The sequence below is a fragment of the Lynx canadensis genome, chromosome B2 (genome assembly GCF_007474595.2).
Source record: "Lynx canadensis isolate LIC74 chromosome B2, mLynCan4.pri.v2, whole genome shotgun sequence".
Taxonomy (NCBI): domain Eukaryota; kingdom Metazoa; phylum Chordata; class Mammalia; order Carnivora; family Felidae; genus Lynx; species Lynx canadensis.
The window spans coordinates 21,076,917-21,104,620 of NC_044307.1; the positions used below are offsets into that span (position 1 = coordinate 21,076,917).

At 38.5% G+C, this 27,704-nt stretch overlaps 1 protein-coding gene across 2 annotated transcripts; it reads left to right on the top strand.

Annotated features, from left to right (window-relative positions):
- Positions 1 to 379: 379 nt before the first annotated feature.
- Positions 380 to 27,704, top strand: SSR1 (signal sequence receptor subunit 1). 2 transcript variants are annotated; one of them, XM_030314895.1, is made up of 9 exons: positions 384 to 539; positions 3,447 to 3,559; positions 7,372 to 7,459; positions 8,744 to 9,006; positions 10,681 to 10,757; positions 11,544 to 11,622; positions 15,320 to 15,413; positions 15,699 to 15,713; positions 25,328 to 27,704. In XM_030314895.1, the coding sequence occupies exons 1-9, from the start codon at positions 461 to 463 to the stop codon at positions 25,393 to 25,395; spliced, it is 876 nt and encodes a 291-aa protein (XP_030170755.1). In that variant the 5' UTR covers positions 384 to 460; the 3' UTR covers positions 25,396 to 27,704. The 2 variants fall into 2 exon arrangements, with proteins under 2 accessions (XP_030170756.1, XP_030170755.1); XM_030314896.2 differs by lacking the exon at positions 15,699 to 15,713 and having other exon boundaries at positions 380 to 539.

Consider the following 27,704-nt stretch of genomic DNA (forward strand, 5'->3'; position numbering starts at 1 on the left):
TGCTTTTCAGTGCCACATACGGGCACTTCATGTTCCTTGTAGCACTGTAATTTAAAATTATACGACGACTATCGCGCGCTGGGTACCAGGCGGAACGTCACCCAAACGAAGTAACTACTTGCGACGCTAATTAATCGGGACCAACGGACAAGCAGGGCGGAGCGAGCAACAAACCACTGGTGGCCAGCCCGCGTCTAACGCGGGAGGCGGACTTTCTCGGGAACGTCAGAGGCCTCCGGCAATCCGTCACGTGACTCCTGGGGCTGCCCGTGCTCCCCACCTTTCCGAGCCAAGCAGCCACGTTGGCGGCGTTCCTGGGCCAGAAGAAGGGGCGTGGCGAGGGCCCTTGCGTGATACGTGCCCCGCCCCCTGCCGGAGCCCGGATGAAGAGTAACGCCATTACCGCCGGAGCCGCGGAGAGCACTGGCGGGCGGTGACTGGTTCCCGGACCGGCCGCGCCATGAGAGTCCTCTCCCGCCTGCTTCTGCTTCTCTTGCTTGTGTTTCCCGCCACCCTCTTGCTCCGAGGCGGCCCTGGAGGTGAGGCGAGGGAGTAGGTGGCGGGTCTTGGCCGGGAAGGAGACGAGACGCCACCGACCGCAAGTTTGAAGCTGGAGGCGGCAGCGGCTCCTGGGTCCGGCGTGCGTCCCGCCAACCTCTCCCTACCCCTTCCCCGACCCCCGGCCGGTAGTAGGGGGTCTCAGCGCGCGCGGGCTGAGTCCCGCTGGGGCCTCCGCCTCTTGCGTGCGGAGCGCGGGGCAGTGCCGGGCGACCTTGCTTGGTGGCCGCCCTCAGCCTTGGGCTTCTCCTCTGGCCCGGGACCCGCGCCTGCAGCTGTGGCCGGAGTTGGTGGGTCCTCGGCTTGGGGGAAGGAGGCGAAGGGGCAGTGGGCACAGCTGCACCCCGAGCGCGCTCTGCAGCCCGTTGTATTTCTTCTGGCCGCCTCCGCTCCACCCCCATCCGCTCTGGGCTGACGTGTCTTTAGCTTCCACGCTGGGAGCCCTCCATTCATTTGCTGAAACCCTTGGTCTCTACACACCTAAACTCTTAGAGCATCTTTTTTTCTGGCCTTCTCCCTGTTTATCAGCACTCGGTCCGTCCGTGTTACCAGGAGTCTTTATTTCAGAAGAACTCCACATGTTCGCCTTCATTGTCCACCCCTTACTCCCAGGCCGAACGAGGAATTCCCATTACTTGAGCCCTCGGTTTTCTTCTCCTGTCGTTTTTCTGTTAACTGTTTTTTGTTCTGTGGGAAACAGCGCTTTGCTCTTGGGGGTGGGGGGTGGGGAATCTAATTCGACACGATACGTTTATTTCGGCTTATTCTTTCCAACAGTTAACCTGGTGTGGAAATAACTTAGCAGAACATTAATGATGTGGAAACTTGGCTTTTTGCCCTGGTTCTATCAGGAACTTCAGTTTTCCAATCTGTAAAATTCAGTCTGACTAAAAGATTACTAGAATTCCTTTCATTCTGTAAGTTCAAGCAAGCTGTGTGGCAAAATGAATGATAGTGCCAGGTACCCATGAGTGGTTTTGCAAAGAACAGTGAGGTGACTGGCTTCTATTTAGTGGATAGAAAACCAAGTGAGAGAATTACCCAAACCTGTTAATGAAATCATTTGCGGGTGTAAAGAGGGATTCTTTTCCTTTATGAGTGGCTTGCTGGTCTGTGCTCACTTGGCTTTTTAAAGAAAATTAGACGATTGTACTTGATTAGAATCTAGGTGTATTATTTCAGATTTTAAAACATTTTCATCTTTAAGAAACATCAATTCAGTATCTAAAGCCAACTGGATATCTTTAAGCATTTTTTGTGAGGAATGGTCTTTCAAAGGATGTTTTCTCTTCATTTTTCCAATTGAAAATTGCTAGACTTTTAGGCACAAGATTGTTACTGGTTAACATTAGTATCTACTGAAATGTAGGGTGCAAATTCATTATGTATATTGAGAAGTCTTGAAATTTAAGTACAGCTTAAAATTGTGTGAGCATAGGTATTTTTCTTACTGGTTTTAGAAAATGACTTGTAAATTATGAATGCACTATTTGAGTCTTTCTTCAGCAAACAGTAGAAGCTATTTTTCACAATGTGTTCGCAATGTGTGGATCAGTGTTCTTTAATATTTTAAATAAATCTTAACCAGTAAGAACTAAAGGAAGTGGAAAAAACTTAAAATGCATAGTCCTTAGTATGTACTGTTTTTCTTGGGTATTGCAGCATCTACATATGCTTCCTTTCCCACATTTTTCCCTCTACTGAACTGCCACATCATCATTTTTTTTCTGAGGAAAGTTGGAAGAATCACTAGGACTTGGGAATTCTTTTTTGAGGTCTTGCCTGAGATAGATTTAATGTGACTTATTTAGAGAACTTTTGTCTATAAAATTATAATTTCTTGGCCTTAAAGTTATGCTTAATTTTTAAGTGTAGGGAAAATAAAAAAGTACTTGAACATGTTTGAAGGTATATGCAGAAATAAATGCATGCTTTCAAGGGCTATGAGCCATGAAGTTATCAGTGCAGTTTTCATTAAATCATATGCATTTTATGCAAGCTAGTTTTTACCATGGATGCCATACAAATGTATGTTCCTTGAAATTACATGCTATCAAGTTCTGAAAGTTAGAACTGTAGTCAAGTTTAATAACAAATGTTTCTTGCCTAGTTATTGAGAGTGCTATTTTCCTTTAGACCTGAGCAGGTTTTTTGTTTGTATGGTTAATGACAGGGATTAAATTTTGGAGCTTTTTACATTTATCTTTGTATGTACGTACGTACGTACGTATGTATTTATGAGAGCACTAGCGGGGGAGAGGATCAGAGGGAGAAGGAATCTCAGGCTTGATCCCACGACCCTGGGATCCTGACCTGATCTGAAATCAAGAGAGGCTCAACCAACTGAGCCACTCAGCCTCCTGGAGCTTCTTTAAAACAAACTTGCTTCAGGGGCGCCTGGGTGGCGCAGTCGGTTAAGCGTCCGACTTCAGCCAGGTCATGATCTCACGGTCCGTGGTCCGTGAGTTCGAGCCTGTTTCCGATTCTGTGTCTCCCTCTCTCTCTGCCCCTCCCCCGTTCATGCTCTGTCTCTCTCTGTCCCAAAAATAAATAAAAACATTGAAAAAAAAATTAAAAAAAAACAAACTTGCTTCAAGTTTTTTATTTGAGCCTCCAGCCATCTTTAGTTTCCCTTCATTTTCCTAACAATTAGATGCTTTTTAAAATTAAACAGCATTTCCCATTAAAATTAACGTATAGTTGGTAAGACAGTCAATAAGATAAAATCATGAATCATCTAGGTAGATGCATTGTAATTTGTCATCATTCAAGTGAACTGAGAGATTGAGTTACTCCAAGGGGGAAAGTGTGTTGCCTATACCTGGGATTAAAAAGCATTGGTTTGCCAGGGGTAAAGGTTAACTGTTTGTTTTGTATTTTATTGTTAGGCTCATTAGCTGAGGCTCAAGATCTTACAGAAGATGAAGAAACGGTAGAAGATTCAATAATTGAAGATGAAGATGATGAAGCAGAGGTGGAAGAAGATGAACCCACAGATTTGGTTAGTGTTCTATACAATGTAACTCATGTATATGTCATTTCTAGAATTTATCCTTTTATAGACAAATTTGATATTAACATTCTTGCTTTTAGAGGCTTGTAAATGTGATCAAAGTGGATTGAAGTTGGGAGAATGGGGCCAGTCGTTGAGGACGGATTATAAATATTTTCTTGCACAAGGAAGGAGACATGAAACAAAGAACAATTAAGATCATATGATTGTGAGTCTATGAGGGTAATAGTATAGTGGGAATAGCACTGGACCAGTGTTGATAGATTTGGGATGCATCTACTTAGCTTTTTGACCTTGAGTAGCTTTTCTCTTTGGATTTCATTTGCCTCTTCTTTCCTTCATTCAGTAAGCAACTATTTACTGAGTCCCTACTATGTGCTAGGCACTGTTCTTGGTGTGAGGATAGGCCAGATATTTTCTCTGCTATCGTGGAGTTTCTGTTTTTGGGGTGGTATGTGTGTATTTTGCTGGCAGGAAGTGAGGAGCAGGCAGTAAACAGCATATAAAATGTGTCCTGTGAAGAGGAAGGGGTTTAGAGAAGATGTCTTGAAAGTCCTCTAGTTCTGAGACTTACTCTAAAATTATAGTATGACAGTAAGAATGTTAGGCTAAAATCAAGATTATTGCTGCATGCTTCTAGCTAATTTCATTTCCTCTCTTGGACTACTATAATTTATCCTACACATTTTTTTTTTCTTTACTACTTTTAAACCCCAAAATTGGTCCTCTTCACAGTCTTAGCAACACATTGCCTTCAGTGTCAGAAAGCGAAGGCTATCAGGTGCAAACGCTGTCAAATTTTCTACTTCTAAATATGTTACTCATTCTTTCTACAGTTTCCTTAAAAATTAGTTGTCTTTACTGTCTTCTAAGGCTAGCCCTACCACCTGTGTTCTTGTCCCCCTGTCGTCCTGTGGGATTTTGTATTATTCTGTAATTTCACATGTTGATCCTTCTTAGTGACTTGTTTCTTTCAAACTGTATATGCATATACAGTACTTACGTACTCCAGTTTGTATTCTCCACTTTAAGTTGCTACACATTTTATCTTTACCAGCACATTTCTTGAAAGAGTAAATGTGTAGTTTTACTATGTATCTAGTAAAACTGTTCTTGCTAAGTCACTACTGACCTAATTGTGAAATTCCTGGTCTGTTTTTCATTGTTTTCCTGTTCAGACTCTTAGCATTTGCAGAGTAGAGTATCCCTTTCTTCAGTCCCTTCATGTTGGCTTCTTTGGTACCCTCCCCCTTTAGTTTCCTCTGCCCATCTTCTGCTGCTTGGTCTTTCCACTATCTTCTCTCCCCTGCTTATCCCCATAATGTTAATGAAACCTGTGGTTTCAGGGCTCCTGGGTGGCTCAGTTGGTTGAGCGTCCAACTTCGGCCTAGGTCACGATCTCATGGTTTGTGGGTTCGAGCCCTGTGTAGGGCTCTGCACTGATAGCTTGGACCCTAGAGCCTGTTTCGCATTCTGCCTCCCTGTCTCTCTGCCCCTCCCCACTTGTGCGTGCACTCTCAAAAATAAATAAATAAACATTAAAAAAACCCCTGTGGTTTCAACCAACACCATCTTTAACTGACAACCTTCAGACCTGGTCTCTAACCACTTACCTTACTGAACTCCATACCTTTATTTCCAGCTCTTTGCCAGTTAGCACCATCTGGATATTCCATTAGTACCTCAAATTTTATTTATTTATTTATTTTTTAAAATATTTATTTATTTATTTTTGAGAGAGAGAGAGACAGAGAGACAGAGAGACAGAGTGTGAGCAAGGGTAGGGGCAGAGAGAGGGAGACACAGAATCTGAAGCCGGCTCCAGGCTCTGAGCTGATAGTACAGAGCCCAGTGCAGGGCTCCAACCCACAAACCCTGAAATTGTGACCTGAGCCGAAGTCGGAAGCCCAATCAACTAGCCACCAATGCGCCCCTTAGTACCTCAGATTTTATATGTCCAAAATGGAATTCAGCTTTTAGCATTCATCCCACCTCCATAAATTATTTACTGTTTTGATATGGCTCAGTGATTCAAGCTCTTGCCTTATTACTTCCATTTCTTTTTATCCCACAACTCATTAAATCATACCTTCAGGGTGATTTGTCTTAACTTTCTCTAGCATACCCTTTCCTCCTTAATACAGTTTTAGGGTTCCTGCCTTCTTGTCTCTGGTCTCTTTTCTCAAAGGTGGAAATTCACTAACTCTTACTAAATTAGTGGTATCATTAAGGATACTTAAAATATAACATTATACAATTGCATAGTCCTCAAACAAATTTTTGAGTGCCTTCTCTTGAGTACTAGCTGGCTGTGGAGAATTTTTTTTAAAGTGTAAGACAGTCTTTGCCCTTGACGTCTGTCTATTGGGGGAGAGAGTGTTTTACATAAATGGAAGGCAAAATGCCAGTAAACAGTGGTGCCCTTAAGCATCTCAATTTATTAAGGGCCTGAATATTTCAAATATATGAATATCTTTGTAATTCTCATTGATGCTTGGAGAAGGACTGCACTGAGGATTAAAATTGTAAATTAAAATTAGTTCATATTTTCTATCACCTTTGTTGAGACCTAATTTACGTATCATGGTAGTCTCTTTTAAACATGCAATTCAGTGATCTTTAGTAAATGCTAAGGTGAGCAGTTCTGAGTTTTAGGACATTTCCATCATCCCAATATAATCCTTCTTTTCCTTTCCTTTCCTTTCCTTTTCTTTTCTTTTCTTTTCCCTTTTCCTTTCTTTTCTTTTCTTTACCATTTTTACCAAGTTGTGTGATGTCTTCTCAGAGGAAAATTGTTCTCTTAATCAGGATAGAAATCACTCCAAGGGTGAGGACAAGGTGCTCAAGAACAGAAGTCTGACAAAAGGGCTACAGGCCAAGTCTAGTGGTCTTTATTCTTTTACATAATTGTCTGTGGCTGCGTTTATGCTGCAGCCTCAGAGTTGAGTAGTTGCCCGAGGGACCTCATGGTTCTCAAAGCCAAAAATACTTGATATCTGGGTCCATGGGTTGGTGCCACTTTCAGAGTATTGTTTCCTCCACCCATGTTGTGGGAGGATGGGGCAGGTAGCTGGGGAAGACTAAGTTTGAGACTTTTTCCTATAAGGTAGTATTCCTGGTATTTAAATTAAGGGGGAAAATGAATACTATTTGTTTTAACTAGAATGTAAAATGTTCCTTTGACAGACACATTTTAAGCTTTTTTCAAACTTTACAAAGTTTACCAACCCATGCTTTAGAACCTTGAAGCTTGAAGTGTGGTTTGAGTACGTGAAGCCTTGGCATTTCCTGGGTGCTTTTAGAAATACAGAATTTCTGGGGCACCTGGGTGGCTCAGTCAGTTAAAGAGTATGACTTTGGCTCAGGTCATGATCTCGCAGTTTGTGAGCTCAAGCCCTACAAGCTGTGCTGACAGCTCTGAGCCTGGAGCTTGCTTCTGTTTCTGTGTCTTCCTCTCTCTGCCCCTCCCCTGCTTATGCTCTGTCTCTGAAAAATAAATAAATGTAAAAAAATTTTTTGGGGAAAAAAAAAAAGAAATACTGAATTTCCAGCTTTCCCTAGAGTTATATCAGAGCTGCATAAAATCTCCAGGGGATTGGTATGCACTTTACTTTTTGAGATGTAAATTTTATTTTAACTGATGAGATACACTGAAATTCATTCACTACTAATCCCAAGAAAGCCTCAGAGAAGCAGTCTTTTGTGCTAAATCTAGTGAAGTCATTTTTTTAAAGTCATTATTTAATTTTTTAATGATGTATTTTTACCCCATAATTACTTTTTAATGTTGTTTTTCTTAGGCTGAAGATAAAGAAGAAGAAGATGTATCTGGCGAACCTGAAGCTTCACCAAGTGCAGATACAACAATCTTGTTTGTGAAAGGAGAAGGTAATAGAGAAATGTTAGTTTTAATTCAGACATAGGAATTTTTCAGATGACAAGCTCACTTTATTTGGGAAGCAGAGATGCTTAAGATCTTTATTATTTTCCTCTCTTAGATTACAAATAAGTATGTAAATACATATTTCCAAACAAGTTTTCCTATATGTGTGAATAGCCATATCTGTAAGGTAGTATTCTTGGCATTTAAACTAAGGGGGAAAATAAATACTATCCATTTTAACTAGAAGTTAAATGTCCTTTTGAAAGCTACTGTTTTAAAACTTTTTTCAAACTGCCACAGTAAACTAACTCATATCTTGAGTGTAAATATTAGTGAAATATTAAATCTGTACTATTAGGCCTTGATTAGAGCCTAGGTTTCAGTAAAAGAAAATACATATAATGTCTTAGGTTTATTGAGGGCTATATGGCAGACACTGTTCTCAGTACTTTGTGTGTATTATTTAATCCATATGAGGATAGTTACTACTGTTCAGTAGAGAGTCTAGAGAGGTGAGGAACTTGTCCAGGATGACTCAGCTGGTAAATAGATTGTGAAGACAGACCCAGATTTGTCTGTCCCAAAGCCTCTGCTAAACTGGGTGAAACTCAGCTCTGTAGACCACAATGTAATCATTGAAGACTTCTTTTTTGAAATTATTAATTATCTTGGTCTTCTCAAGTTTTGTTTTATTCTCACCTACATTCCAATTTTATGCCTCCAATAGGTATGATATGAATAAGAGATTCCCCCCTTCTCCTTTTTTTGTAGCTGTCTCCTGGGGTCTCACCTTCAAATTTGTGTTTTGAGTGATTGCTCAAAGTGGATATGGGTTACCTGGTTCGTTTTTGTTTTTTTCTCAGTATTTTAACAGATACTACAATTTTCAGGTGAATCTCTTAGGCCTATCTTTCTGTCATTCTTCTGTTATTTGCACAGATAATAGATACTGAGTTGAAGGGGATTTCAAGACAGATAGTCACACGGCAGCATAATCTTAACTGCTAAAAGTACACATCTCTTTCTTAGACCACATGATGTGCAAGTGATGTAGTCTGACATTGAGATACTCCATTCAGTTCTTAAGTTGGAACGCTGGAGCACAGACAAGGGTTGCAGTTTATACATCAACTGTAATCTGTTACTAGTTAGTAGGGGGCTGGAGTGAGCTACTAAAAAAGATTCTGAAACCAGGTCCACGTGTAGGAGAGGGTGCCCAAATCCTTATAATGTCTCTTCGTGTCCTTTGAATGTTTTCTAATCTTCTGGTTTCTTTTTTTGTTTCTTAGATTTTCCAGCAAATAACATTGTGAAATTCCTAGTAGGCTTTACAAACAAGGGTACAGAAGATTTTATCGTTGAGTCTTTAGATGCCTCGTTCCGTTATCCTCAGGACTACCAGTTTTATATCCAGAATTTCACAGCTCTTCCTCTGAACACTGTAGTACCGCCCCAGAGACAGGCGACTTTTGAGTACTCCTTCATTCCTGCAGAGCCCATGGGTGGACGACCCTTTGGTCTAGTCATCAATCTAAACTACAAAGATCTGAACGTAAGGCCTTCTAAACCTTTTTTTTTTTTTTTTTTTTAAGTTAGAGATGGAGGAGGACAGTTGACATTGTTTAATGAATACTCTTATTCATCTAAGTGCCTGTTTTGTAGTTGGAACTGTAATGGGCAAGAGGGAGGCAAAAATAAATTACACATGTTTGTCTTCAAGTCTAGAATCCAGTGGGGGCAGATGGATGTAAACAGGTGATATCACAGCATTTATAAATGATACATAGTGAGGGATGGGTGTAAAGTGCTGTAGTATGAAAGTGGATGTGACTTGAGCTAGATGTTAAAAGGAAAAGGAGCAGTAAGCCACACAGTGGAGTCTGCTTTGTATTCAGATGTTAATATGTGTTAAGTAATCTATTTTGTACTTCCTTTTATTGCTTGCATTTTGCCCATTTTACTGCTTTTATTTGTAAGTGAAGGTCTTTCTGTAACTGTTTTTCCATCATTTTATACCCTCATAGATAAAAACATAACCAAATATTTTTAGGATAGTTAGAGCAGTGAGGTTTATGGTTTATGAGAACCAAATAGTCTAATATGCTCTGTTGTCTTTTTTGTGGTTTTTAATATACACATTGTATATCCAAAGAATTAATGAGAGAAGGCCACTAGAATTTTACTGCTGAGAGTTGACTTCTAGGTGCCAACTATTATGTCCTTTAGATGAGAGCACATCTAAACCATTCCCTTCTCAAAGTTTTCAAAGAGGGAAATTTCATCCTCTCCTGGAAGCTTACTCAACCTTTTCATCGCATAGTGTCAACATGTTCACTCATGTCTGAGATCAATTTCTCATGCTGCCATTAAGTTTTCTGTTTTTCTTTAAATTACTTAGTGGGAAGGGTTTTTCATCCTTCAAAATAATGTATTAAGCTTCCTCAGCTTCATAGTTAAACAGTTTGAATAATTATATATTTTGTCTTGTTTTTGAGCACACATGTACATAGTTTCAGTTCCAGTTTGAATGTTAGTTTGTATCCTCAATGTATTCTGATTGCTGGAATTGTCATTGGAGCCATGTGGATGGAAAGATCTTGAAGTAAAACTTAAATAATTACAGTTTAGCAATAAGTGACAGTTTTGAGAAAGTAATGCCTTGTTGTGAAGCATCAAATGCTGAAAACATCTAAGTATTGTCCCAGTGACTATGATGAATTTGAAAACTGAAGTGTGAAACTGACAAAATTATTCCAAGACCACAACATAAACATGCTTTGATACTGCAGATCATGTTTATTGTAAATTGATTTCCAGTTCATTGTGAATTTAGAGCATGGATTTGACTCCTGTTCAAATCTAGTTTTCCGCTACTCTACATTTTCATGCTGTTCCCTTCTTTGAAGGATTCTGTACAACAGAAGTTATGGCTTCTAGTTAATGGGTGTTCTGTGGGGTTTTTTTTGCTTTCTGCACATTTGTCTCCTTTTTACTTTACTTCCCTGTTTTCTCATACCTTTCCCCTTCTCTGCCCTCATGAAAGTGGAGGACAACTTTAGCAAGGTTTTTTATTTTGTAGAAGAAAGTAATACAATGTTGAGTCTCTGACATTGAGCTAAGTGATGAGAAAGCTGTTTCTTTATCTGTTGGGGATTCTTCTAAGAAATTGTACAACCTTCTATTTTTTCAATGAATTTCACATTTTTGTGATTTATTTTATTAATAGGGCAATGTATTCCAAGATGCTGTCTTCAATCAAACAGTTACGATTATTGAAAGAGAGGATGGATTAGATGGAGAAACGTAAGTGAAAGTTGCAATGTGTAGGTAGATCTTGATCTCACATGTCAGACCTGGAAAGCTTGCTCCTGTCAACATTTGTTTTAATAGCGAAAATGGACCTATAAATTTTGTGAAATCTATATCTTAGGTGGTTCTTATAACTATTAACAGAGAGGAAGGATGGTTGAAACTGATAAAAAAAAAAAAAACTGTTTTAAAAAAGATAGCTGGCTTTCTGAACATCCCCTCTCCTAAATTCTTTTCTACCCCATGCTCATAAGCTGATCACCAGCCTCATCTAAGTTACATACCTCTTAAATTGCTATTAAAAATATAAATTAGAAGATGGTATTATCTTGGAAACTGTGTTCTTCATGAATAATGATGAGTCATTTATACTGTATACATATATGTAATTGAGCAAAAGCAATTTTTAAATCAAATTATGCCAAATAATATTTGAGGGAGACAAAAGCTAATATAATTATTTTAACTAACTGAGCTTGAGCTTGAGTATGACAAATAATAAAGTAATTTTATTTATTTTAGATCAGATACTTGGGTTTTTTTTTTTGACTAATTGTTCTTAAAGATAAAAGTAAATTTGTGGAACTTACTACCTAGATATAAATTGAATATAAAATATTTTCTTCCTTTGCCCCATAAGTTATTTGGAAAACTTATATTGTGTTAGAATTACAACTGTAATTAGTTGTGCTATTGTTTGAGGTAAAGCAGAATTCTAGTTTTAATTAGTTGTGTTTCTTATGAATTAAAGCCAATTTGTTTTTTCTCCTTTTATATCAGAATCTTTATGTATATGTTCCTTGCTGGTCTTGGGCTGTTGGTGGTTGTTGGCCTTCATCAACTCCTAGAATCTAGAAAGGTAATTCTAGATGAATGACTCTTACAGTCATACATCAAAAGTTGTTATATACTGAGCATATTCTAGTTATTTGTGGCTTCTTGCTATCATTCTAAGTTTGTGTATTTACAGGTTTGTTGCACCTTAAAAAAATTTTTTTTTTATTGTTTATTTTTTGAGAGCAAGCATGAGTGGGGGAGGGGCCAAGAGACGACAGGAGAGAGAGAATCCCAGGCAGGCTCTGCACTGTCAGCACAGAGCCCGATGTGGGGCTCGAACTCAAAAACTATGACCTGAGCTGAGATTAAGAGTCAGGTGCGGGGCGCCTGGGTGGCGCAGTCGGTTAAGCGTCCGACTTCAGCCAGGTCACGATCTCGCGGTCCGTGAGTTCGAGCCCCGCGTCGGGCTCTGGGCTGATGGCTCAGAGCCTGGAGCCTGTTTCCGATTCTGTGTCTCCCTCTCTCTCTGCCCCTCCCCCGTTCATGCTCTGTCTCTCTCTGTCCCAAAAATAAATAAACGTTGAAAAAAAAAAAAAAAAAAAGTGTCAGGTGCTTAACCAACTGAACCACCCAGGCATCCCTGTTGTACCTTTTTAAAATAAAACTGGGACACCTGGGTGGCTCATTTAAGTGTCCGACTCTTGATTTTGGCTCAGGTTACCATCTCATGGTTCTTCATGAGATTGAGCCCCATGTCTGGCTCTGCACTGGCAGAGCCTGCTCGGAATTCTCTGTCTCCCTTTCCGTCCCTCCCCTGCTCACATGTGCCCTCTCTCTTTTTCTGTCTCAAAATAAACATTAAAAAAAAATAAACTGAAGATGAGACCTTGGATATGTGACTGATTTGTTTAGACTTTCATATACATACAATTAGCATCTTTGGCTACACCCTCCAGAATGATCTTTACCTTCTTATTGTAATTCTAAATCGTGCTAGAATTTTATTCTTTAAACTCAGTAAGATTTCATTGTTCTGTTTACTATGCTTTTTCATGGATTTGTTACTTGTGAGCAACACAGATTTTAGATTTGTTTTAATACTCTTAACTGTAAGGATAGCAATTACCTAAGTCTTTTCATTTGAAAAAGGAAGAATGAATTTGGCTGTATTCTGTCTAGCTTCTGCTTTCTTGTTAAGGTACTAAAGTGGCAACACTGAAGCGCCTGCTATAATCTTGGTTTCTCTTTCTCTGGATACAGTAGCTAATTCCATCACTGTATCTTTAGCTCCCTGTCCTCCCTGCAAAAAACCAGAGCAACCCATATTATTGCTCTCAATGGAAAGTATAACACGATTTGTGTCAGAGACAGTAAGTACTTGCTCTTTAAAAGAAATACTGGGGCGCCTGGGTGATGCAGTCGGTTAAGCGACCAACTTGATCTCGGCTCAGGTCACAATCTCACAGTTCATGAGTTCGAACCCCACATCAAGCATCTGAGCTGATGGCACAGAGCCTGCTTGGGGTTCTGTCTCTTCTTCTCTCTGTCCCTCCCCTACTTGTACACTCCGACACACACGTTTTCTCTCTTAGTGAATAAACTTGAAAAAAATAAAATGTTCTTTATTTTAAAAATAATAAAAAAAAATAAAAGAAATACTTGGAGGGCACCTGGGTGACTCATTTGGTTAAGCTTGGCTCAGGTCATGATCTGATGGTTGTGGTTACTGTGTCGGACGCGGTGCCTGCTTTGGAATCTCTGTCTCCTCCTCTATCTGCCTCTTCCCCCCTCCCCCCCCAAAACAAACATTTAGGATAAAAAATAGAAGAGAAATACACAGGGCACCTGGGTGGCTCGTCGGTTAAGCGTCTGACCCTTGATTTCAGCTCAGGTCATGATCTCGTGGTTTTAAGAGTTTGAGCTCCACGTTGAGCTCCATGTTGGCCATGTAGAACCTGCTTGGGATTTTCTCTCTCTCCCTCTCTCTCTGCCCCTCCTGTGAGCTCTCGCTCTCTCAAATAAATAAACTTAAAAAAAAAGAGATGGGGCCCCTGGGTGGCTCAGTCAGTTAAGCACCTGACTTCAGCTCAGGTCATGATCTCACAGTTCACGAGAGCACAGCTCACGCTGGGCTGTGTGCTGACAGCTCAGCCTGGAGCCTGCTTCATATTCTGTCTCCCTCTCTCTCTGCCCTCCTCTGCCCACACCCTGTCTCTCTGTCTCTCAAAAATAAATAAATGTTAAAAAAAAGTTTTTTTTTTTTTAAAGAGAAATACTTAGCGCTCAAGTGTTAATTTCCATAACTTTCTTTCCCACATTTTCATGATAGCATTTTTGCTATAAGTTTGTGTATTAGGTATAATGGCATCTTTAATTTTTTTTTTTTTTATTTGGATGAAGCCATTTTTTAGTTACCTTTCTGTGTATATAGTCTGGTTTCTGGACTGTATAACTAATACTCTTATGTAAATGGCTAGGTTTTTTTGTTTGTTTTAAGAGCAAGACTAAAGAAGGAATTGAATCACTTTCTTCCAAACAGTTTTGCTGCAAGTACTCCAGGGACAAAGTTTGAGGTTGTTGTTGGCTTAAATGAGATTTTATGTTCTTGTTTTGTTTTACCTGTGCCGTCTGTTTAAATTTTTTTTTTTTTTTCAACGTTTATTTATTTTTGGGACAGAGAGAGACAGAGCATGAATGGGGGAGGGGCAGAGAGAGGGAGACACAGAATTGGAAACAGGCTCCAGGCTCCGAGCCATCAGCCCAGAGCCCGACGCGGGGCTCGAACTCACGGACCGCGAGATCGTGACCTGGCTGAAGTCGGACGCTTAACCGACTGCGCCACCCAGGCGCCCCTGTGCCGTCTGTTTAAAAAGTGTGTTTAGGTAACAATGCAGCAATCTGCCTGCTTACATTGAATGTTTTAGTAATTATCTTGAATTTTGTTTGATGTAGAAAACTTATTCTTTAGGGGCGCCTGGGTGGCGCAGTCGGTTAAGCGTCCGACTTCAGCCAGGTCATGATCTCGCGGTCCGTGAGTTCGAGCCCCGCGTCAGGCTCTGGGCTGATGGCTCAGAGCCTGGAGCCTGTTTCTGATTCTGTGTCTCCCTCTCTCTCTGCCCCTCCCCCATTCATGCTCTGTCTCTCTCTGTCCCAAAAATAAATAAACGTTGAAAAAAAAAATTAAAAAAAAAAAAAAAGAAAGAAAACTTATTCTTTAAAGTTCGTTTCCCAAAGAGAAAGAAAAATTGTATAAATAGAAGTTCTTACTTGGTCCACCAGTTGTATAACAACATATGAAGCTTTATAGCAGAGGAAAAGGTCTTTAAAACCTGAAAACAAATAACTGTTGCAAAGATTTATTACTTATAATTTATTCTTTTTTTTTTAATGTTTTATTTATTTTTGAGAGAGTGTACACACACACATGGGCGGAGGAGGGGCAGAGTGAGAGGGAGACAGGATCTGAAGAGGGCTCTGTGCTGACAGCAGAGAACCCTGTGCAGGGCTTGAACTCACAAACTGCGATTGTGACCTGAGTCGAAGTCAAACACTTAACCCATTGAGCCACCCAAGCCCCCCCCCCCCTTATTGTTTATTCTTTATAATTAGTGTTAGACATGACTTTTCTCTTTTAATTAATAAAATACTTAAGTAAGGGTATGTTTTTAAAACTATTTGTTTAAGATATATAAATTAGGTAACTTAATAGGTCTTTTTAAAATTACTGTGAACAACATAATAGAGAACTTCTTTAAAATGATGTTTTTATGCTTTTTTAGCGCAAGAGACCCATACAGAAGGTAGAAATGGGTACATCAAGTCAGAATGATGTTGACATGAGTTGGATTCCTCAGGAAACTTTGAATCAGATCAGTAAGTACTCTTATAAATGTGGCTGGAAATTTTTTCTCTTAAATGGAAATCAAATTAAGTATTTTAGATTTAAAAACACTTGGTCAATTCTACTTAACACTCATCTTTTCCATTGCTTGTATAGAATCTAGTATAATATGATTAGTAAACATTTAAAAATTTTTTTTCTGAGTAGTATTTTTATGCTTTAATTTAGAATGCTTCCATATCTGCAGTTTAATCTACAAATGTGTGAATTCTCTGTATTCCTAATCTTTTCCTATCTCTTTTTTTCTGTTGCTTCAGTGCAGAGTAGAAGAGGTGAGGCAATTAATTTTTTTAATGGTGTTTGCTATGTATAGTTTTGGGGAGGTTGTATAGCATATGAATACAGTACATTTAATGAGTAATGGAACAGTTTTTTATAGCACTATATTTATTAGAAAAACTAACTACCCATTGCAGTTTGAAAGAATAAACCTAAAATATTGCTTGGTGGTTTACCTAACATATTTCAGCTTTATCACATATGCAATTAGTTAAAATATTAATCTTTATAGATATTTTTTCTTCAGCTGTAAATGGGCTTTTAAAAAAAATTTATTGTAAAAGTAGTATGGCTTCATATTAAGAACATTATAATAATAGAGGCATCTGGGTGGCTCAGTTGGTTAAGCATCTGACTCTTGATTTCGGCTCTGCTCATGATCTCACGGTTGGTGAGTTTGAGCTTCACATCGGGCCCTGCAATGTGGAGCCTGCTTGGGATTCTCTCTCTCCCCACCCCCTTGTGCCCCTACCCTGCTCACATTCTTTCAAAATAAATAAACTTAAGAAATTAAAACAAAACAAAAACAGTACAGAATGAAAAACTGAGATCACCTTCTCACTCCACTAATTTCTTTTTCTTTTTCTACAAGTAATTGTTATTCTAAGTATTTTCTGTACATTTATCAGTGCATATGGCTATTGTTTCTGTGAATATTGTACACAGATGGCATAATGCTACGTGCACTGTACTAGAATCCCAAGTTTTCGTATGTTGGATATTTTTTTTTATGATACTTCTTTACCTCATTGTTTGTAACAGCTGGATAGTATTCCTTTATATAAATGTGTTATGATAAATTAAACTTGTTCTCTGTTGAAGGATGTTTTAATTCCAGATTTTCATTCTTAATTTAAAACTAAAATGAATATTTTTATATAAATTTATGGGATAATTTATCATTTTTTTTAAATTGAGGTAATTGACATACAACATTATATTAGATTCAGGTGTACAATGTAGTGATTCACTATTTGTATATATTGTGAAATGATCACAGTAAGTCTTGTTACTGGCCCCACACAGTTAAAAGTCTCTTTTTTCTTGTGATAAGAACTTTTAAGATGTTTAAATATACAATACAGTATTAACAACTATAGACACCATGGTATCCATTATACCCCCATAACTTATTTTATAAAGCTGAAAGTTTGTGCCTTTTGACCCTCTTCTCCTTTCACCGACCCTGCTATCTGGGATAGATAGTAGTAGATAGATAAAAGTAGAATAGTTAGGTCTAAGATTATATACATTTTTTTTAATGGAGAAAGCTCTTTCCCTCCCAAAAGATAGCGTCCGTTTATGGTCTCAGCAGTGTACAACATTGCCTATTTCTTTTCTACTCTCACGAGTCTTTCTCAGGCATTAAATATTATCAGATGTTTTAATCTGGTGGTATGATACAAAATGGGATCATTGTTTTTCATTGACAATTAGGAATGAGATTTGAGGGGCACCTGGGTGGCTCAGTCGGTTAAGCGTCTGACTTCGGCTCAGGTCATGATCTCACAGTTAGTGAGTTCGAGCCCTGCATCAGGCTTTGTGCTAACAGCTCAGAGCCTGGAACCTGCTTCAGATTCTGTGTCTCCCTCTCTCTCTCTGCCCCTCCCTGCTCGCTCTCGCACGGTGTCTCTCTCTCTCTCTCAAAAATGATAAATAAACATTAAAAAAATTAATAAAAATTAAAAAGTAAGATTTGACTTCTTTATACATATATAGCCACTTATTTTTTTTTGTGAATGAGCTATTTGTGTCCTTCCTGGATTTACAAATTGAATTGTTTTCATGTGTATTACTTTCAGGGAACGTTCTCTATTGAAACATAATTATGGTAGGGTAGGTGCTTTATTAAAAGTGGGTACAAAGTAACAGCATAGGAGGGGCTTTCATTCTCTAGGAGAGAGTAGGAGAATCATTCATAAAAGTTGACTTTTGACCAACCAGAGTCTTGAGTTAGATGAGAAGGAATCTTCAGAGTTTTATGTGCTATGCCAAGGATTTGGCTTTTCTTCTTGGTAAAAGGCAGCCATCAGATACTTTGAAGCAGAGAAATAAACATTTATATTTTTAAAAGAAATTGTAATAGTTTTGTGGTGTATAGTTTAGCAAGCAGGAACTACTAGAAGTAGGGATACCGGTTAGGTGAATTCCGTAAAACATTTGAGAAATCCTTAGGGCCTAAGCTAAAGCAGTAGTGATGCAGAGTAAAATAAACTGGAAAGATATTTCAGAATTGGAGGGAATTGGCCTTTGGGTGACTTTTTGGATGTTTTAGGGAGGAAGGAGGAAAAAGTACTTGTGAGTTTTAGGCATCTGGGTGGAAGATGATCCCATTAATGTTAGGGAATATAGGAAGAGCAGCGAACATGCATGAGGGGTGAGGAGCTGGAACTAGATCTGTTGAGTGTGAAAGCCAAGATAAGGATATCCAGTAAGCTATTTGAAAGTTGTATTTAGAGCACAGGTGGATCAAGATTTGGAGATGTTGATCGGTGCCTGGCTGGCTCAATAGGTGGAGCATATGCAGCTCTTGATCTCAGGGTTGTCAGTTTGAGCCTCATGTTGGGTGTAGAGATTACTTAAAAATCTTAAGACAGGTGCCTGGGTGGCTCAGTCTATTAAACATTCTACTCCTGATTTCTGCTCAGGCCATGATCTCATGGTTCCTGAGTTCAAGCCCTGCAACAGGCTCAGCACTGAGAGTGCTGAGCCTGCTTGGGATTCCCTCTTCCTCCCTCTCCCTCTCGTCTCCCTCTCCCTCTCCCTCTCATCCCCCTCGTCCCCCTCATCTCCCCCTCGTCCCTCCCCTCGTCCCCCCCCTCGCCCCCCCTTGCCCCCCTCACCCCCCTCGCCTCCCTCCCCCTCTCAAAAATGAGTAAACTTGAAAATAAAGTCTTAGAAAAAAGATTTGAAGTCATTGAATATATAGCATAGGTGGTAGCTGAGGTCCCATGAAATAATGTCTTTAAATTTAAATAAATCTTTAGATAATCTTTTCTCTTTAAGGACAAATTTTCCCCATTATCTTGACGTTCGTTATAGCAAAAGATGGAATTGGGTTGTACAGTAGACTGTGGTATCTTTATAATGCACCAGAATTACTTGTAAAGTCTGGTATGTTAAAATACAGGCTCTTCAAAAGTAATTAAATTTTAAGTGTCTTACATGGAATTAGCTGAAACTAATTTGAAAAGTATTAAAAGTTATAATTAAAAACTAAAGTCACCGTAACAGCTGTGGAGCCACCTCTCCAAAAGAATTCTTTCATGACAAATAGATTGGGAGAGTTAGTTTTTTTTTGTTTTTGTTTTTGTTTTTGTTTTTTTTTCAACGTTTATTTATTTTTGGGACAGAGAGAGACAGAGCATGAACAGGGGAGGGGCAGAGAGAGAGGGAGACATAGAATCAAAAACAGGCTCCAGGCTCTGAGCCATCAGCCCAGAGCCCGACGCGGGGCTCGAACTCCCGGACCGCGAGATCGTGACCTGGCTGAAGTCGGACGCTTAACCGACTGCGCCACCCAGGCGCCCCGGGAGAGTTAGTTTTATAATATCTTTCTTCCTGACATTATTATTCATGAGCTTTAAAGCTGGGAATGATTATACTTCAAATCATTGATAATTGTATTTTAATCAGCAAGTGTCAAGTATTTAGTCTTTCACAATACTCTGCTAGGTCATGAGTGGTATGTTGAAAAGAATATTACTGTTTTTTCAGAAGTTTACATTTCTACTTGAAAATAAAGCACACGTATGAAATATTTGAATAATCCAAGGTAGTATATGATATGTGCTAGAAGGAGTTACATGGTACGGACAACTTACAAGTTAGGAAAGAGGACCATATTGGAATCTAGGGAAACCTTGTTGAAGGAAAGAATTGAACTGTTGAGTGCCTCCTTGTACTGGGTATTCACTCTGCAAGGTGAGGTGCTATCCCTCTATTTACTGATGAGACACTGTTACTGAGGAAAAGTAACCTGCCAAGATCCACAGCTGGATTTGTCTCATTCTGAAGCCCACGTACTTTTTCAGGAAGACTTAATACTCAAAGATGGGTAGAGTTGGGACGTCTAGGTGGCTCGGTTAAGCATCCAACTTCAGCTCATGATCTCACGGTTTGTGAGTTCAAGCCCCAACTGTGCTGACAGCTCAGAGGCTGGAGCCTGCTCTGGATTCTGTGTCTGCTTCTCTCTTTGCCCCCCCACTGCTTGTGCACGTTTTTTCTCTCTCTTTTTCTAAAAAATAAACATTAGAAAAAAATATTAAAAATAAATATATAAATAAAAATTAAAAAGGTGGGTAGAGTTAAAGTCACTAAATATTTTTTAGTACTTGTCTTTCTTTCTCAAAATCTGATTGTCCAGCTGAGTTTGTTTTAGGACCACGTCTTACTACCAAAAGACACTTGTGTTATTCCTTCTCTTTTTCTTTTATTATTTATTTCTAAAAACAAAAATAACCCTTTTTAGTGTTTTTTTTTTAAGTTTTCATTATTGTTTTTGGGGGTTTTGTTTGTTTGTTTGTTTACTAATTTCTACACCCAACATGAGACTTGAACTCACGACTCAGATCAGGAATTGCATACTCTTCTGACTGAGCCAGCCCAGGGCATCCCAATTATTTGCCCTTTTAGAGTGCAGGTTGTTTTTTTGTTTGTTTGTTTTCTATACAGATACAGTGACACACACTACCTCAAAAAAAATTTCAATTTGCAAAGAAATAACCTTTTCCTGACAGAAATAACATCACATTTAAAGAATTATGAATTACTTTATTAATAATCATGTTGAAATTTCTTCAGGTGTTTCAAAAATACCTTTTATAGCTGGTTTTCCAATATAGGATGATGCATTGCATCTGTTTGTTCTGTTTCTTAAGTCCTTTTTAATTTATAGCAGCTCAAGAGATGGCCGCTTGTCCTCTGGAAAAGGACTTCTCACTTTATTTTTTAAAATTTTTTAAAGTTTATTTATTTTGAGAGAGAGAGAGTGCGTGTGAGCAGGGGAGGGGCAGAGAGAGAGGGAGAGAGAGAATCCCAAGCAGACTCCATGCTGTCAGCCCAAAGCCAGGGCTTCCCAAATTTTGTGTGCAAGATCACTTGAAAATCTTATGCAGTTTTGGATTCAGTTGTTCTAGGGTGGGGCCTAAATGTCAGTGTTCTAATAGGCTCCCAGATGATGCCAGTGCTGCTGACCCATTGATCACACTGAGGGAATGAGACTCTAAAAAATCCCTTGTTCCAGATTTCTCTGATTGTTTTCTCCTGGTGTGTTTTAGCTAACATTTCTTTTAACTTGCAAGACTAATCTATAGGTTTGATTAGATTTAAATTAATCATTTTTGGCTGATATGTCATAACTTAAAAGTACTTTTCCCCGTATCACATCAAGAAACCGTATCTGATTAGTGATGCTAAACTGAGCACTAGATTAGGGTGGTAGCCACATGATCGTTCCATGTAACCAGGATCGGATAGGTCTTTTTTGCTTGCAACCCAGAAGTTACCTGTATACTATCACTTTGACACGCACCAATGTCCAGTTCTCTAAACCATTCACCATTTGATATTCCTTTCCTGAATCAGTAATGTTTCAGAAGTTGTGATGATTTTTAATTGAAATTTGTTTAATTTTTACTAACTGCTATTGTTTTGTAAAGTAAAGCTTTCTTTCATCAACTGGGACTTTTTGGTTACCTTAAAAGGACAATTCCTATTGAAAAAGCAGGCTAAATGCTTAATTCTTATCTTTATTTTCCAATTTTCAAAGAGTTGGTTTAAAAGCCACCCAAATGGTGACAGATGAGTTTTTCCTAATTCTCTCCTTTTTGACTATCATGTATAGACTCGGTTTTTCATAGAATCTGTGGATTTTAGTCAGCTGTATTCTTTTTGATGCGCAAATTGTTAGAGTTTTGACTACTGGTTGCCTTTTTGAACTACCTCCAATCTTACCCTTTTGAACTTTGAATGATCCCTTACTTGTTGGCTCAAGAAGATAATCTAGACATTTTGTACTTTCTCTACCTTAGGCATGGAGCAAGCTTTTTCTCCAAGGACCCCTGGATGATACTTAAAAATGAAAATCTGGACATTAGGGATGTCCTTGACATTGGATGACATGGTTTCTAGGCCCATTCTGTGAACTGAGCTAGAAAATATCTATTTTTTCAAATCCCCAAATCATATTGATATTTTCAGTTCAATTTTTAATAGTATTTTTACTTAATTTTGTATGCTTGTATTTCTCTTATACTTGGTTCCTTACAGCAGTAGTTCTCAAACTGTAGCCCTCCCCAGAACCACCTGAATTGCCTCTTCCCCTTGCTAGGCCCCACCCCCTAGAGTTTCCAGTTGAGTAGGTCTGGGGTGAGGCCCAAGAATTTGCATATCTGTATTTTCAGGTGACTTTGAAGCTACTGGTCCAGACCATACTTTGAGAGCCACTCTTAGAACATGTGTTTCTCAGAAGAAAGGGGTTGAGACAAATGGAAGATACTTTAGGTTGAAAAAATAGCCATTTCTTTCAGAGATGGTACATGTACTTTGCATATTTGAGGATAAAATGGAGAACACCAAGAGAAACTTTGAAGATCATGGAGCAGGAGGTGTGCATGGAAGCAGAAGGTCTCTTCAAGCTTTGAGGAATTACCTTTGGGGAGTGGTAGTGTGAGGGCAAGCGAGTGTAAGGGGCCAGCATTTATTTTGGAAGATTTTTCTCCATCTCACCAGAACATAAAGGAAAGAGAGGTGTGGTTTTAAACAATTTGAGCCTGTTCCTAATAAGGTTTTTTTTTTTTTTCTTTTTAATTTTTTTAATGTTTATTCATTTTTGAGAGAGCACAAGTAGGGGAGTGGCAGAGAGAGAGGGAGACACAGAATTGGAAGCAGGCTCCAGGCACTGAGCTGTCAGCACAGAGCCTGATGAGGGGCTGGAATCCAGAAACTGCAAAATCATGACCTGAGCCAAAGTTGGATGGTTAACCGACTGAGCCACTCAGGTGCCCCTAATAAGTTTTTTTATGAAGGGCAGGGTGGGCATTTTCAGATCAGGCCCATTTACTGAATATCATTAACATATTTTAGTGTTTTTTGTTTTTTCAGTTAACTGATTTTTTCATATACTTTAGGTTTTACTCTTAAAAGCTAAAATATTTTGATCTTAAATATTTTGTTGGATTTTTAAAAATAGTTTTTTAGGGTTTTGGGTAGGGAGGGTTGTAAGAGGGGGGTGTTTTTTCTTTGATGGCTGTAAAGCATCATTATACACATTAGTTATTGTTTTTTAGTGAAGTAAAATGCTGCTCTCTAGGCCGTTGAGGTATTTGGAGCCATTTTCCCAAAAGCTGAATGTTTTTAGGCCACTATCTTAACTCTGTTTCTCATTTATATGCTTCTTTTTAAATTTTTCGTTAATGTTATTTATTTTTGAGAGAAGGCAGGTGGGGGAGGGGCAGAGAGAGAGAGGAAGACACAGAATTCAAAGCAGGCTCCAGGCTCTGAGCTGTCAGCACAGCCCAACACGGGGCTCGAACCCACAAATGGTTTGATTATGACCGTAGCTGAAGTTGGATGCTTAACAAACTGAGCCACCGAGGCACCCTCTCATTTATCTGCCTCTTAACTTTAATGTGCTAGGTAGGTGATGGAGGTCTTTAGACTTGAGACTCCATTAAGCTGAGTTGGCTGCCTTACTGGAGTCAGATTGTTGTGTGTTGAAATAGGCATTGCAGTTCCTCTGGAGGCACTTTTTCCTGTATTCTCATATTTAAAACCCTGCTACAGGTGGTTGAAATTGTTGGAAGTCAGTAATCACCACTTCACATCTGCATAGTAACAGCTGTATTTGCACAGATGGCTGTTAGATTCTAAAGTACTTTTTGAATCCTCAAATGTTACATTCAGCATATTGTTTATTTTAAAATATTATCTAGGGGTTCGTGGGTGGCTCAGTTCTTTAAGCATCTGACTTCAGCTCAGGTCATGATCTCACAGTTCGTGAATTCAAGCCCCACGTCGGGGTATGTGCTGACAACTCAGAGCCTGGAGCCTGCTTCGGATTCTCTGTCTCTCTCTCTCTCTCTCTCTCTCTCTCTCTCTCTCTCTCTCTCTCTCTCTCTCTCCCTCCCTCCCCCCCCCTCCCTCCCACTCTCTCTCTCTTTCCCCCTCCCCTGCTCACACTCTCTCTCTCAAAAATAAATTTAAAAAAGAAACAAAATATTATCTAGTAATTAGTCAGTTGTCTGAAGGCAGTAGTTTAGTCTGACCTTTCTGAAATCTGATGAAAGTTGTAGACTTCTTCAGAAAAATGCTCCCCAAATGCATCATTAACTAACCTGTTTTAATAAAGTACTGAGATCAGTTTTCACGGGATTTGTAGACTCAGTCTTAATATTTCATAGTCATTAACATTTAAGCACATTTTAGAAAAAATTTAGTTGCTAAATATTCTCGATAAACATTTACTATATATTTTTAAAATATGGTTATGGTGATCTGGTAATTTTAGAAAATAAAAATTAAGATATTGTAGGTGGATTTTTTTTTCATACCATTCTTCATGAGATGCTTACAAATGAACCCCATACTTTGGTGTTAAATACCTTTTTTTTTTTCTAAGCTGTAAAAATAATTATAATTTGTAACATATTCCCCAAAGAGCTTATCTTCCTAATATGTAAAGGGCTCCTAGAAAATAAAAAGGGTAGTGGTCAGAGAGAAGACAGCTTTTTTAAAGAAACATAGGTGATGCTTACTGGTTGGACATAGAGAGACACCACCAATTTAGCTGTTGTTTAGTAGACTCCGCTAAGAATCTAATGTAAGAGATAAAGAGAGGGATGCCTGGGTGGCTCAGTCAGTTAAGTGTCCAACTCTTGATTCTGGTTCAGGTCATGATCTCACCGTTTGTGAGTTCTAGCCCTGCATCAGGCTCTGCACTGGCAGTGTGAAGCCTGCTTGGGCTTCCCTCTTTCCCTCTCTCTCTGCCCCCCCCCCCCCCCCCCCCCAATGTGCACACCTGCTCTCAAAGTAAATTAACATTGTAAAAAAGGAGATAAAGAGAAAAAAGTACAAAGATAATACTTAGGTCTGCATGATGGTTTTGGTATTGATCATCTGTCTAAAAATTTCCTTTAATCTGCTGCTTCCAGGAAAATGTATGAAATTGCCAAAAATTATGCAGACTGCATGGCTGCATTTATAAATATTAATTTGTAACCAATATACGTGTTTTTGAGCTGCAAACTTCATACCTCTTATAGTACTTCTAAAGTGTTTACTTATGCATGTATAAGCATATTCATTGTAGAGTTTAAGAAGATTATACTTGGTGGCTTCAGTATTCTAGTAACCAAGATTAGGTCTTTTCCCATCCTGATTGCGTGAAGTTTTGTTTTAATTGAGTTACTTCTTGAAGGATTATCTTAAAGGTTATTTTAAAAACCTATACTAGATAAGAAGCATTTATTATTAGGGTATTTTTGCATGTGTGTGTGTGTTTTCTTTTTTTAACTTAGTGGTAAAGCTGAAGGAAAATGCTTTTTAAAGTCTTTTGAATCCATTGTACTTAAAATAAGCAAGTTAAAAACTTTCTCTTTTCTTCCAGATAAAGCTTCACCAAGAAGGTTGCCCAGGAAACGGGCACAGAAGAGATCAGTGGGATCTGATGAGTAAATGTTCCTTTGTGCAACAATTCAGTCTTTACTTAACCTGCCCTAATGTTTTTCGGCCTGATGGGAATTAGTGCAGAGAAGCCATATCACCATAGAAGGCAACTACTACTTATGTGTGGACTGAGCAATCAGAGTCTGTGGCGATAATATTACTGAAAATGCACTGCATTCATTTTTCTAAAGTAACAAATTTGGTTTTTTTTAAGCCATTAAAATCTATGTGTGTGCGTGTGTATGTATGTGAGCAGTTGGTCTTACCAGAATCATTGTTGAACTACCTGAAGCATGCCTTTAGAATACTGAATATAATGATGTTGTCTCTTTTTGACATTTTCTGATATTTCCCCCCAAAACTTAATGAATATTTGTCCAATATGATTGTAGATGTCCTGCTTTTAGACTGTTTTAAAGGAAACTGTTTTTTAGAATTGCTCAAATCCCAGTTGATGGCACAAATTACTGTTTTGTTCTTGTTGCTGTTTTACAACTAGTATTCTAAAGGCACACACAGGAGTAGCTGCTTTTTAGCAATAGAATTGTTTTGGTATTTTTGCTGCTGTTTACTATAATGCGCACCTTCAGAAAACTTCCCAAATGAGTCCAAGGAATTTGGGGATTTCTAGCAACAAAATTGTGAAGCATGAGAAATCTGCTGATTTTGATATATAAAACCAGCCCCACCCTCTTTTTGTTTTTGTTTTTGTTTTTACAAAAAAAAATGGTACATTTGTGGGAACTGAGTTGTGTTATCCATCGTTTTCTCTCTGACCCAGGAGGTAGCTCTGCAGTGATTTTAGACCTCCTTAAGTTGTCATTTTGTTTTTTTAAGAGATCATTTTTTCCCCCTTAATTAGAAGTATCTTGCTTTTAGAAAAATTGCCTTGGTCTGCAGACTAAGCAAAAAGTCAGTTTATAGGGGCAGAGATATATTACAAGTAATACTAATCTGTTAAAAAAAGATGAGTTGGATATTTTTTTAAGTAGCTAACCAGTTGGTTCTTATCTAATCTTTTGGGTATTTTGGTTGTTCAGAAGCATTTATTTTTTTAGTTAATCTAAAGAATTCCAAAGTTTTAAGCACTTAAGATCTCAACCAAAATTAAATTGGACTTCATAAAACCCTATTAGAGTCACTCTTGTCATAGGTAGTAAATAAAGTTTGGCATTATTGTCAGACTGGAAAAAGGGTAAAGTAAAATAGATGAACAAATAAGAGGCTTTTCCTCTCTGTCTTTAAGCCATAATCTCCCACGTATATTTCGTAAGGAAATGGTAAATGAAATTCTAGTGGCTGTTTAATTCCTGATCGGTCTTTATTACAATGAACTGACCTCTCCTCCCCTCTTCGTTATAATCCCCACTCACGTCCATGCAAAACAACAGCAAAACAAGACACACAGACAAAAAAATCTTTCCAGGTTCTTTAAGTATTTAAACATCTGAGCCAAAGCCAGAATAGAATAGAAGTTACTGTATAGTTGTTAATCACTTTGCAAGTAGGGGCTAAGGTGTCAAATTATCTATATTGGCATTGCTGAACTATAAACTTTCTATGCCTGTAATATAAAGTGTTTGAGTTTTTAATTGGGCTGTGTGATCAATAGCTTATTTTGAAAAAGCTCTATGAGCTGTAAAAACTGCATGTTTTTTGTTTAATGTAATATAGGAGACCCTCCACCTTCTCAAGGAATATATTCCAAAACATTGTTTTGTGAATTTCTAAGTTTGTGAAACTACTAGAACATAATGCGATGAGGTGTAATTACAAAATTTAAATGGCTTCTAGAGAGTTTTATTGACTACTTGGTGATACTTAGGCAGTGGCAAAGCTACACTGAGTTACAGATGCCAGCCCTTCGGCCTCCTAAGTAATTTGCCTTACATACTAGCCTTTCCACTGCTGAGGTTCCGATCAGTGCCTCAGAAATCATTTGTCATGTTTCATTTTTTAGCATAGATTGGGAACAGTTGAAATCCTTTAAATCCTCAGCTGCCAGGGGTCTTCTATAGTATCAGTATGTGTTTAGCAGAAACTAACTCCATAATGAATGGAATTCAATTCCACACATGGTTTGTTCAAGCACACTTAATAAGTAGCCTATTTTTTAAATGTCTTTTTTAAATGTAAATATTTGGATGAAGTTTTTAAAGTTTGTTTTGATATATTCATTTGCTACACCAACCATGGTTTCAGAATTCACCTTTTGAGCAAATTGGTTTCAGAATCTGTAAAATGAAGCAAGAATCTTGTATATCAAACCTGTTACCCAGACATGTGAGAATAATGTGTTCATAAAGCATGGATCTCGC